We start from the raw sequence: 13,951 nt of genomic DNA on the forward strand, positions 1-13,951 counted from the left end.
TTTTTTTTTCCTTTTTGGTTGAAAAATTCACTTTTGTTGACATTTTTATTCTTTAATTTGCAAATTCATATTTTTGTATAGAAATTTCACCTTTGTTTGTTAAAAATGCTACTACATGGTTGAAAATAAATCTGTTCTTGTTGAGGATTCAACTATTTTGTTGAATAATAGTCTATTTTTGTTCAATTCAACTGTTGGTTTTTAGTAAAAAATTTAATTATTTTCATACAAAATTTAACTATATTGTTGTAAATTTATTTATTTTTTTCACTAAACATAAATTTTTGTAGCTTAAAATTTAATTATTTCATTTTTGTTAAAAATGTATACTTTTTATTTGAACAATCAACTACATACTTAGTTGATATTTTAATTATTTTATTTTTTGTGAAAATTTGTCTTTCTGAGTAGCAATATTCTTGTATTTTGTTTAAATTTTCTTTTTCCCTTTACAAAATGATGATTTTTTATTGAAAATTGATCTCTTTGAATAAAAACTGAACTATTTTGTTGAAAGTTCACGTATTTTGTTAAAAATTGGTATTTTTGGTAGAAAACTACACTTTTTGCTTGAAAATTTATGTATTTAGGTAGAAAATTAATCTTCTTGCTTGAACATTTATCTTTTTAGTTGAAGACTTGACCATTCTGGAGAAAAATTCAATTATTTTATTGAAAAGTCTAGTTTTTCCTTGGAAATTAAAATTTTAAAATGAATATTTAACGGTTCCATTTATTATTGTACATTTACTTTTTTAGTCGAAAATTCAATTATTTTGTTCAAAGGTTGAAAATTCATTTTGTTTAATATAGGTCATTTTTTGGTATAAAATTCAACTACTTGATTGAAATTTAGCAATTGTTAAAAATGAATTGTTTGACTGGAGATGTATAATTCTTTTTTAAATTAAAATGTAACTAAGACACGTTTGGTTGAAAATGTATCTTATTTAATTGAATATTCGACTATATATTGGTTGAAAATTCTTATTTGTCGGATGATAATTAATCTTATTGGTACAAAATTCATGTTTTTGGTTGAAAAATAAACATATTTGTTTAAAAAGTATCCCTTTTGTTATAAAAGTCAACAAATTTGTTGAAAATTTATCTTATTTGGGTGACTTCAACTGTTCTTCATTTAAAATTAAAATCTGTTGTTGAAATATCAAGTATTATATTATACGGTGAGAATTTTTTTAATGATGTTTCTTCATTTTAGTTGAAAATTCATATCTTTGTTTTCAAAATTTAATATTTTTGTTAAAAATTCGTTTCTGATCTTTTTTAGTTCAAAATTCAACAACTTCGTTGAAAATCCATGCATTCTATATAAAATGTGTCATTGTCAGAGTAATTTTATATATAGAGGTAACTAGGATAATTCGTTCTAATCCACCTCCGCTAAACCGCATTTTCAAGAGCTGTGCTCCCTTAGGGGCGACGCGTCTAAAGTCGCACTCCTCCAGTCGCGCGGCCAGGGTCGTTTCAGTCGCTGCATAATAAAAATTTCAGATTTTATTTGTCTTACCGTTTCGCGAAAGCTAGCAGATATCCAACGATTCTGGAGAATAGCTTTGATCGAAGAAGGAGGTTTTTCTACTTCCTCGAATGAATCCAGTAGTATGAAATCTATGAGAACGTCATAAAAGTTTATACACATGACACCTCTCGCTGACACCTCTTCTTGCATCATACTGTGATTGCTCGGATCTTGCAAAAACTGCAGCATTCGTTCATAGTGGATCAAGTAATCTTTGGGATCCTAAAAAACAAATATGTTAATAGAATTACGGTATTTTTCTATCACGATGAAAAAATAAACTCATATGATGAAAAATACAATAATTCCTGTGAAATTTAAATTAGTCCTGAAAGTATTACTAATTTTTCAAACAAATAAATCTTTTTTTTTTTTTAATATACTCTTGATAAAATAAATACTCGTCAACAATCTACTTCACTTGCATTTTTCTTCAAATTATACCAAAGAAAAATTATTTTATAGCTCATTTATCTAACCAATGATTTATATAACTACGAAATTCTTAGAAATAAAAAAAAAACAACGAAAAATAATGCAACTTCGAAATCTGCACTTTTTTTAATAGAGGTGAAAAATCATTTTGTTTTGAAAAAAAACTTTTACTTTGGAGTTTTGACTTATTGAAAAATTGGTTTTTATTGCCTACAAACGGGAGTTGAGTGAACATCGGAATATTGGCGGATTTTTTATAAATATTTTGTTATAGTAATAAATAAAAATTGGAATTCTTCAACGTCCAACATTCTATTTTATTCGAATTAATTTTGTTCATAGTGAATAAAGTAATCTTCAGAATCCTAGAAAACAAATATAATTTAAGTATATATCCATAAACTTAAGGCATTTTTCTATTATGATGAAAAAAGTAATTAATTATTTGAAAAATAAAATTATTTCTGTGTGTTTAAATTAGCCCTGTAAGTATGAAAGTAATAAATATTTTTCCTGCAACTAAAACATAACTTATTAAGTCAATTAAAAAATTCCTGATCGATGATTAACTTGACTTAAATTTGGATTCAAATTATTCTGAACAAAAATTATTTTATAGCTCATAATTGATCTAATCAATGATTTATTTAATTATGTAATTTTTCGAATTAAAAAAAAACAATAATCCAACAATGAAATTTGGAGAAAAACACTCTAAAGTTTCTCCCTTAAAAAAAACTGCCCGCCTCACGGGCACATTCTCATCGCGTGCTACGCGCGCGGCTCGCTTCGCTCGCAAGTTTGAGCGCGCCTAGGGCGCGTGACGGTTGAATCTCGCGTTTCGCGCTCGATAATAGATTACCTCGCGCTTCGCGCTCGGATATTTATTCTTTGCATTTGGAATGCTTGAAAAAAACTTTATCAAAAAGATCTCTTTTAGATGGCAGTGTTTATATGCGTCTTCATATTCTGAATTGTCTACTTAATTAAGTATAGTCAAAGATTAAGTTTCTCAAAGCTCTGTAGGCTTTGAGGTACACATTCTCATCGTGACACTCGCGCTGCGTGCTCGATTTCCGACAGACATTTGTAAACAGGTTTTTTTGGATTTTTTTCTTGTAACTTTCGTCGTTTTTCCACACATTAAAAAAAAATTTTTTTTCAACGTTATTTTTCACGAATAAAACAAAAAGTACATGTCCTATCAAGAAGTAATTCTTAACGAAATTGTAGATCTTTTTTGGGATAACCATTTTTGTTAATTCATCTTTTTTCGTATCCTACATAGTTTGTCTACAAAATGAAATTTTTTATTTTCCATTATTTTTTGTGTAATCAAAATTTGAATTTTCAATTTTTGAAAAAAATCCAAAAATTGGTTATGATAATCTTGTTGGGCTTTCAAAAAGAAATTTTTTTCATCTCTGATAATTTTCTTTTTATCGAAAAAATTCATTCGAATAAATTGTTTATTATTTTTAATACTATAAATATCCGTACATAGAATTTTCAAATTCAGAAAAAAGTGGTCTCAAAAATTTTCAAAATGCGCTCACTTTTTGAATTTTTATCAAAAATCGCTGGCTCACGAGCTCATCCTTTCTTTTAGGACCTAAAAAAAGTGTGCCAAAGATGAATTTGATTCGTTCATTTTTTCGAGAGTTATCGTGTTTACGGGCGGACGGACAGACAGACAGACGCCATAGTAAAAACCTGATTTTCGGATTCAGGTGGTCTCGAAACGTGGAGATCCGTTGAAAAAGTGTGATGTCAAATATCCGACAATTCTAATACTTTCTCAATCATAAATGATGAGAATGTAAAAAATTAAAAACACGGTGGTAGCTACGTTAATCACCGGAGAAAATTTTCAACAAAAAATATTCTCAATCAAGAAAGATGAATTTTCAACAAAATAGTTGAAATTGTAACCATGAAGTCGATTTTTTATACGACAGTTGAATTATGAGCCTGCGAAAAGGTGAATTTTCAACAAAAACGAACATTTTCAACCAAATAATTTAATTTAAAACTAAAATAATAATTTCCTATTAAACAGTTCCATTTACAACCAAATAGTTAAACTTTTAATCAAGGGACACATTCTTAATAAAATAGTTGAATTTTTTAGCCAAGAAGGCCAATTTTCTATAAGGCAGTTGTATTTTTAATAAAAAAGTTCATTTTTAAAGAAGAAAGATGAATTTTCAACCAAAAAATATGAATCTTCTATCCAAACAAACGAATTTTCCACCAAAATATTTGATTTTTTATCCCAGGTTTTCCCGGTCGTAAAAATTTCCCGGTCCAGTGGCCAAACTGAAAAAGATCTCTTTTTTCAACGACAATAACAAAACATCAGAAAAAAGCAAAAAGGAGTTTTGAAGATTATCCATATTTGATCTTAAAATTTTTTGTTTTATTTGTTTTATTTTCAAGAATTTCCTAGTTAAATGTACTTAAATTTGAATGTTTAACCTTTAAGAGGAATAAATTTTTTTATTCTATTCATAACGGCAAGAATTCTTCATGAATCAAAATAATTTTGAAATATGACTCCTTTCTTCAACAGTATTATTGAAGATTGATCTGTTTTCGTTGAAAATTAAAGTACGTGGTTGAAAATTCAACTATTTTGGTAGAAAATTAAAAAATGTTGTTGAAAAATCGTTTTTCTTGTGGAAAATTCTACTATTTGTTGGGTTAAAAATTCTTTCTTTAAAAAAAATTATTTTCATATGGGGGTTTTGACTTATTGAAATTTTTTTTTGTATTACCTTAAAAAGGGTGTTGAATTAACACAGAAAATTTTTGATGGATTTTGTTCATTTTTTGTAAAAGTTTTTTTCTAATTGTGAAAAAAATAGGGGATTTGGAAATTCTTCAAATTTGATCATTGGGTTTATTTTATTTTTTATTTTTAAGAATTTCGTAGTTAAATACCTAAATTTGAATGTTCAACCTTAAAGAGCAATATTAATTTTGATTTATTCGGAATTTAATTGTTGAATCTTAATGAGTTATTTTTCAATACCTATTAATGACGGCCAGCGTTCTTCATTAATCAAATTGCATTTGACATAATATGACTCACTTGCTCTTGAAACTTCATTGTTCTCTTACACGGGTCTCTTAATAGTAAAAAATTCACTAATGTAAATGTACATTTGAAATAAGATGTGAATACGATGTCAGAAAAATAGACAAAACGTCAAAAGTATCTTTCTTAGTTGTAAATTTAACGGTATAGTGGAAAATTGATCTTTTTTGGTTGAAAATTAAAGTATTTGGTAGAAAATTCAACTAATTTGATAGAAAATTAACTGCATTATTGAAAATTATTTGTTTTTTTATTAATTCAAAATTAAGTTTTTCGCTGAAAATTTAACTATTCCATTTATTGTTGAAAATGTATCTTTTTTTTTAGTTGAAAATTCAAATATTTGGTTGAAAGTTGAACTCATTTTTAACACTTAATTTTTGTGTGCAGATGCATTATTGTACTTAAAAATTCATCTCTCTGGTTGAAAATTGAACTATTTTGTTGAATTTTTTAAAATTTATAGTAAAAAATTAATTTTGAAATTTAAACATGTAATCTTTTCGTTTTTTGTTGATAATTTATCGTTTTCAGTTGCAAATTGAACTATCTAAATAAAAATTCATGTATTTTATTAAAAAAAAAATACTTTTTCAAAGGCAAATTAATCTTCTTAGTTGAAAATTCAGCTACTTCATTGGAAATTATAAATTGCTCAAAATTAATTTTTAGACTGAAGATGCATAATTTCAGTTGAAAACTGAACTATTTTGTTGAATTATTTTTTATTTGGAGTAAAAAATTAATTCTTAAAATTATAAATATAACTATTTCGTTGTTTGTTGAAAATGTATCCTTCTTTAATTGAAAATTCAACATGTATTTTGTTAAAAATGCGTCTTCTTCGATAGAAAATTAATCTTCTAGATTAAAAATTCAACTACTTGATTGAAAGTTAGAAATTGTTAAACATTAATTTGTTGGCTGGAGATGCATAATTTTTGTTGAAAATTCTTTTTTTATGTTAGCAACAAATTAACAATTTAAATTGAAAATTTTCCATTTTTTTGTTGAAAATTTATCTTTGAAAAATTTGTTGAAAACGCTTTTTATTGTGATTGAAAAAATAAAATAAAAAATACGCGACAAAACAGAAATATGCGGGATTTGAAAATGATCCAAATTTGATAATTGGATTCATGATTTTTTTTAATTTTCAAGAATTTCTTAGTAACATTTGAAATGTTGGATCTTAAAGAGGAATACAAATTTTGATTTATCGGAAATTTAATTTCTTAAATTTTAATGACTTATTTGTCCATGTCGATTGATATATGGGCAAAAAATCAAAAATCCTTCATTCAATAAATTAATTTTGAAGATTTTAAAATATGACTCACTCGTTCCTGAAACATCATTGGTCTCTTCGTAGAAAAAAGTGCACCAATAAAAACGTACGTTTGAAAACAGCTGGGAATGTGATGTTAAAAAGGAGACAAAACGTCTTGTTCACTATGGGGGTTTTTATTTCCGAGTAAATAACAAAAAAAAGTGTTCTGTCACAATTTCGAGAAGATAATTAAATCTTCAAAACTGGAGATTCCGTTAGAAAGGTAAATACTGAAATTCTTTTGCGGATCAATGGAGAAGACGAGTCGTTTAATGAGTTAGGTTATGTTATCCGGTGCTTACAAACATTTTTAAATTTTCACTTTCCAGCTTACCTTTGTGACATTTGGTTCTTATATGGTTTATAACTAGATCTTGATATGACAAATAATGATATTTTTGCCAAGAAAAAGTACAGAGTTGCTAACAAAATAACAATTTCTTTGTCAGTGCATATACAGGTTACAGTAGATCCTTTAATAGGGCGTATTAAAAAAATTAAACTTCTACATTCATAGTTCTAATGGGGATGAACACACTCTTTTGGAAGTCAAAAACACTCCCTTTAAGTTTAATTACAAAAAATATGCATATGTAGTCAAAAAGTACTCAAAGCGACACATTTGTTATTTGTAGGCCAACACATTTTTCTATGAACTGCAAAATGCCAGACAAACATTTTAAAGCAGTTGAATTTACACCTATATTGCAATAATTAATTTGAAATGTTTTTTAACCTGTCTAAACGAGCTTGAAATATAGAAAAATATAAAAATAGTCGACTTTTTCGCTATTTTCTTAGGTTATATAAATTTTGTACGTTAGATAACATATTTGCTGTTTTTTACGAAAGATATCGTTTAATAGACCCAAGTATCGTAATCGCAGAGAAGATTTTTTAATTGGCATTAGGGTCGATAATATTTATTTATGTTCTAAAATTAATGCTTAAAAAATAGATATTTTTGTTGCTAAAGTAATAATGAGATTTATTATGCTTTCTCCGAGACCAGGAATTGAATTAAAATCCCGTAAATTTACTTCTGATCGTAGCAAACTGCAAAATTCAAGTTTTCATTCTAATAATCTTGGACAATTTATAAAACTGATTTCTACTTTATTTACAGTTGCAGGTCATATGAATGCAAAAAATGATCGTTTTTATTTTAGGACAGGGAATTTCGATAAAGAAATATAATTTCCCTTGGGACAGAGAATTTTTTACATGGAACGGGAATTTTTTTAAGCAATAAAATTAGGATTTAGAATAAAGGAATTAAAAAAAATTGTTGTTCCAAGTCAAAATTCGTCACATTAAAAAATGGCCTTCTTCCATAGTTTAGAAAAAGAAAGTACCTCAAATAGTTTTTTTCAAAGAATTTTTAAAAACTTGACATGTGTCGAATTTTACAGATATTTAAAAAGAAAGGAAAACATCGAATTTTCTAAAAAAGATGAAAAGTTCTGAAAAGTATTAAAAATAATTAAAATATTATACAGATTTTACTCAATTATTCAAGAAAAATGTTGACCTCGACAAAAAAAATTTGTATAATTTATAAACATAAGGAATGAACATACAATTTTATTATTTGGTTTAAAATTCAACAATTTTCACAAAAACAAAAAAGTCAATAATTTTGTTTAAAAAATTCGTCTTTTTGGGTTAAAAATTCAATTATTTGTTTTTGTGTGAAAAATTCAACTGTTTTGTAGAAAATTCGTCTTTTGGCATGAGAATTGCACATTTTTTATGAAACTTTTTTTCTTTGTTGACTGGAAAATTTTTCTTGATAGAAAATTCGTCTTTTTGGTTAAAAAATGGAACTGCTTGGTTGAAAACTAATCTTTTTTTGATCCAAGATTTTTAACTATTATGTTGAAAATTTACCTTTCTTAGTTGAAAGTTCATGTATTTGATTAAAATATCGTTTTTTTTCGGTATAAAATTAATCTTTATTGTTGGAAATTCAACGTCTTTATAGAAAATTGTTATAGATGAAAATTAAATGCTTAATTATTTTGTTGCATTTTTGTTAAAAAAATTGTTTTTGTTGATTTTTGTTTTGTTTGAAAATTCTTTTTTTTTTGTTTAAAAATGAACTACTCCGTGTTTAATTGAAAAATTATCTTTTTTAGTTCAAAATTTCAATATTTTGTTGAAAATTTAACTATTTTGTTAAAATTGTATACATTTTACTGGAAATTTGTCTTTCGCCGTAGAATATTAATATTATTTGAGAAAAATTCATCTTTTTGGATAACAATTCATTTCTTTGGTTGAAAATTTCATTTTTTCAATTCCAATTTCATTTTTTTTTGTTTGTTAAAGATTCCTCATTTTTGTTGAAAACTCGTTTCTTTGGCGAAAAATGGAACTATTTTGTTGAAAATGTATACGTTTTATTAGAAATTCGTCTTTCGCGGTAGAATATTAATCTTCTTTGTAAAATATGCATCTTTCTGGTTGACAATTCTTTTATTTGTTTGAAAATTTTACTATTTTGTTGAATACTCGTTTTTTGTGGTTAAAAGTTTATCTTTTCCAGTTGAAAATTCATGTCTTTTGTTGAAAATTTTAATTTTATCTTAGAAAATCAATCTTCTTGGTTGAAAATTCATTTTTTTCTTTGTTGAAGTTTCCTCATTTTTGTTTAAAACTCGTTTTTTTTGCGAAAAATGTAATTATTTTGTGGAAAATTTATACATTTTATTGGAAATTCCTCTTTCGCAGTAGAATATTAATCATCTTTGTAAAAAATTCAACTTTCTGGCGGACAATACTTTTATTTAGTTGAAAATTTTACTATTTTGTTGAAAACCCGCTTTTTGTGGTTAAAAGTTTATCTTTTCCAGTTGAAAATTCATGTATTTTGTTGAAAATTTGACTTTTATGTTAGAAAATTAATCTTCTTGGTTGAAAATTCATTTTTTTTGTTGTTAAAGATTCCTCATTTTTGTTGAAAACTCATTTCTTTGGTTAAAAATGTAACTATTTTGTTGAAAATTCATGTATTTTGTACAAAAATGCATCCTTCTGGCAAAAAATTAATCGTTTGGGTTGAAAATTACTGTAGTATGTTAAAAATTCATCTTTTCTGGTAGAAATTAATCGTTTTGGTTGAAAATTCATCTTGCTGGTTTAATATTGAACTATTGCAGTAGAATATTTATTATTTTACTTGAAAGTGTAACTGTTTTTTGAAAATTAGTTTTTTTTTGTTGAAAACATTTTTTTAAAGGAAAATGTAACTATTGTTTCAATTGAATATTCCATAATTTTAGTTGAAAATACAACTTTTTGTTTCCCCATTAATTTTTCTAATTGAAAATTAAACTAATTCAGTTTTTGGTTGATAATATATCTTTTTTAGTTGAAAATTCGTGCAATTTGTTGAAAATTGATCTGTTTGATAGAAAATAATTTTTTAACTAAAAAATTAACTGCTCCATTTTTGTTCAAAAAGGTTTTAGTACCAAATTCAGTTATTCAGTTTAAAATTTACCTTTTTTAGTTGAAAAATGTATGTATTTTGTTGAGAAATCGTCTTTTTTAGTAGAGAATTAATATTCTTGATTGAAAATTTAAGTATCCTAGTTAAGGATTCATCGTTTCAGTTAAAAATGTATCTTTTTGGTTGAAAATAAAAATACGTGTCTCAAAGTTAAAATCTTTCGTTAAAAATGCATCCTTTTGGTTTAAAATTAATCTAGTCCAGTTGAACATTCAAAATTTTAGTGGAAAATTCATCAGTTTAGTTGCATTTTTTTTGTTCGCCAAAAACTAATTTTTAAAACTGAAGACTTATTGGAATTTTCAGTACACAAAGATAAAGTAAAAATTGGTTTTAAAAAATTCGAATAATTTGACTGGCTTTGTACTATGTAAAATTATACTTGAAAAAAACTTGAGATACATGTAAAAAATCTGGAATTGTCAGGGAATTCTTTTCCAGGATTTGAGTAGATACCCTTGGTGGTAATTTTGAAAAAATAGCGAAAAAGTTGATTTTTATCATATTTCCGCATAGAAAATTTGAATCTAATTCCCAATTTAATGTTTTTTTTTTAACTTCAGAAGAAATGACAACTTGTTCAGCTCGTGGTTGTGCCAGTTCAAGTGCTTCAGGTGCTTCCTTTCAACACTTTCCAACCGATCCAGTTAGAAGAAAAATATGGAAAACTGCAATGAATCGTCCAAAGTGGCGTCCGACCGAATCATCAGTATTATGTGACGTAAGTGGTTTGTTTTTTAAACCTGCCATATCAAGCAGTAACAAAAATTTCTCCTATTTTCTAGAACCAAATTCTATGATTATTTTAGATACACTTTGAAGAAGATTCGTGGGAACGAGTTGACGGGACAAGAAAGCTGCGAGCAGATGCCACTCCCACCTTATATCTAACCACCGGAAAAAGTAAAAGAGAATTAAATAAAAGCAAAATGGCAAAAACAAATTTGTTGAAAACAAAACGGGCTCGTCTCATGATGCGCAGGGCAAAGGATTCCTTAAAACCCTACGTGGGATCTTTAAACCAAGATGACGAAGACTCGGACGATCAGAGGAACTCTAAAGAGCAGGGTGAAGATTTTAATAAAGCATCAACATCTGCAAACATTTCCGATTCAAGTGCAAACGAAAACTCGACAGACGACGATTCCGATTACGAAAGATTGCTGAGCAAACTGGAAAATACGAAAAAGAGACTTGAGTCCAAATTAAAAGCACAGATAGTGAAACGCAATCGTTTGCGAAGTCGTGTCAAGAAGGAAAACATCTTTAAAATCAAGAGACGGAAGCTCTTGCGGACGGTTTTCAATCCGGATCAAATCGAAGCACTGGAGAGAAAAGACAAGAGTCAGATAAACTGGTCAGAAGCTACCATAAAGAAGTCGCTTGATTTGCGAATGTCTTGTGGCGATGGTGGTTATGGCTGTTTATTGGGTTTAAACATTCCCCTGCCATCCTCGAACGTACTGCGAGACAAACTGCGACATTCACCCTTCAAAAGCGGAATCCAGGAGAATATATTTGAGTTACTAAAAAACAAACTCGACAATCCCGAGCACGATTACGAGAGAGATTGCGCCCTGCACTTCCGTGAAGTAGAGTTAGGTACTTACAGTCCTGAAGACATCAACGATTTCGGGGAAGATCTGACGTTACTGAAACCAAACGAGGAACCCACACACGCCCTAATTTTCATGCTCGTTGGAGCTGCTATCCAGTGGGAGCAGATTGTTGCCTTTTATTTCATTGGGCCGACAATCAAAGACTCGCAGCTGGAGATTGTGCTCGTGAAAATAATCGAAAAGGCTGAAGAATCCGGATTAAAAGTGCACAGTGTAACATCGGACATGGGATCATTTCGTCGAGAAGCCTGGAGGACCTTTGACATAACAGCGGGACGATTTTCAGTCACTATAAACAGTACACCTCATCCCCGAGACGAGAGTCGCGAGCTCTGCTTTATCGTGAATCCCTCGGACTTGATCAAGAGTCTGCACTGTGAAATGAAGGACAAGAGAGTGATACACTTTCCGGATTCGATTCAAGAACAGTACGATTTGCCGGCAAGTACCGTCAATCTGAATATGTTTGAAAAGCTTTTGTACACCCACGGAGATCAGGAAATAACGGTGATGCAAAAGCCCGAGGATCTCGAAACTAGAGTGACAACTGATCCACTCTTCAAGATCAGAGATGAGGCAGCGTACCGAACGACAGCCTGGTTTCTCACTCTGATTGCCAAATGGTTTGCAATAATGACCTACAGATATCCAAACTGTCCCATGACGAAATACGATGCAGAGGAGTACGAGGAGAGATGTTCAACCCTCGAGGACATTATCACGATTTTCAGGGCACTGAGATTCGGGGAAAATACTTCCTGGACGCCGGTGCAAACTGGTTTTGTCATCTCGACGGCTTCACTTCTTGAACTGGCCGAATACTACCTGGGAAAGCAGAAATTTGAATTTCTACTCACGACGAGAGTGACACAAGGCACCCTGGGTAATATATTATTGGCTACTAGTACCTTGAATACAGAACAGAGTGCTTCACAATTGAAGAAGAATTTAAAGTCCATCATGGCCTTCCAGATATTCAAGGACTTCAAGTCATTTGACAATTTTAAAACGGAAGATACGGCGGATTATTTGGAAGTTATGAAACAAGAGTAACTTTTTTGTGTTTATTCTTTTTCTACGAATGAGAATATTTTGAAAATTCGTAGCATTAACGTTTAAAGAATTGTCCTACCGAGGTGATATTTAGTTTATCCAATTATATAGTAAGTTACAGATTGTATTATCATTTGCGTGTATTGTTTGATGAAACAATAAAGAACATTTATTATCAAAATGTTCTGTCCTTCAGATTGTGGAGAGCTTTCAGTTTGGTGTCGTATTAAAAAAAAATGGGAAGAATAAATAAGGGGCCGGGAATAAACTACGTTGCCCGTTAGAGCAGAAGAAGGAGTCGCGTCAAAAACTACAAACTTTGATAACGTTTAGCACGTTTCCTGATAATAATTTTTAAGAAAGCTTGTCAATTTTGCAAAAAATGGCCCTGCAACGCACAGTGGGGTGAAATTAGAGTTTTGAGCCTGTTATATTACTTAGAGAATAGTAACGAGAATGAAAATATTACCGAGAATATTGGGAATGGTTAAACTGCGATACGCCACATGGTGACAAAAATCCGAACTAGAAAGAATAGGTACGATCTTATGGGAAAATGCGAAACCGAGAACATTTTTTAAATTCTCTGATTTTTTCTTGAATAACTTTTCATTTTAAATCATTAATATTTAAATATTGCAATTTTAATCTTGTAATACCTTAAACATAGAATATTTTATAAACGAAATAAAATAGTATTTCATCTACAAATTTTAAATTTTCAAATTTATTAATTCATTTTAAAAAAGTCGTTTTTTATTATGAAAGATGGGTCTTTGAAAAAATAATTGAATTATCAACATACTAGTTGAATATTCAACCTCAAAAGTACCCAACGAAAAAGTGTCATAGTTTATATTTAAATCAAAAAAGAACTAGATCGACGATATAATTATCTCGCGCTCGATAATGTATTTACCTCGCCCTACGCGCTCGATCTTTTTGCATAAACTTTTTGAAACTAAAGGTGAAAGTGTCGACAGCAGTAATTTGGTGATTGGAAATTCTCTTTTGTTAAAGCTCCTTCGGCTTTAACGAACACATTCTCACCCCGTATCTCGTGCTTCGCACTCGAGTTTATCCCTGAAATTTTAAGTCATTCTCATAAATGTATATTATTCTAATTCGTAACTTGAATTGGTATTAAAGCAGATGAAGTTTCATTATCCCGTTTAAAAAATTTTTTTAATTAAACGTTTTATTGCAACTTTCGTCGTTTTCCCATAAACTGAATTTGCTCCTTTCCAATGTTTTCTTTATGATTTAAACTTTACACATACGGTCTACTGAGCAGCCTTAACGTTTTTTAACTTTTAAATTATGTATATATGTATACAAACATACACACATATATACA

General features: G+C 28.8%; 2 protein-coding genes across 3 annotated transcripts in view; one reads left to right on the forward strand and one right to left on the reverse strand.

Annotated features, from left to right (window-relative positions):
* LOC117180335 (mitoguardin) overlaps window positions 1–13,951 on the reverse strand; it is a 166,048-nt gene that overhangs the window by 17,096 nt on the left and 135,001 nt on the right. The window contains exon 8 of the mRNA XM_033372777.1: window positions 1,532–1,765. Coding sequence (XP_033228668.1) covers window positions 1,532–1,765 — 234 coding nt within the window. The remainder of the gene's footprint in view (window positions 1–1,531; window positions 1,766–13,951) is intronic.
* On the forward strand, window positions 6,499–12,775 carry LOC117180334. Of its 2 annotated transcripts, none has more exons than XM_033372775.1 (3): window positions 6,499–6,631; window positions 10,486–10,643; window positions 10,732–12,775. In XM_033372775.1, exons 2-3 carry the CDS (start codon window positions 10,491–10,493, stop codon window positions 12,592–12,594), a joined length of 2,016 nt encoding a protein of 671 aa, XP_033228666.1. In that variant the 5' UTR covers window positions 6,499–6,631; window positions 10,486–10,490; the 3' UTR covers window positions 12,595–12,775. The 2 variants fall into 2 exon arrangements, with proteins under 2 accessions (XP_033228666.1, XP_033228667.1); XM_033372776.1 differs by having other exon boundaries at window positions 10,489–10,643.

Source organism: Belonocnema kinseyi, chromosome 9 (genome assembly GCF_010883055.1).
Source record: "Belonocnema kinseyi isolate 2016_QV_RU_SX_M_011 chromosome 9, B_treatae_v1, whole genome shotgun sequence".
Classification (NCBI taxonomy): Eukaryota; Metazoa; Arthropoda; class Insecta; order Hymenoptera; family Cynipidae; genus Belonocnema; species Belonocnema kinseyi.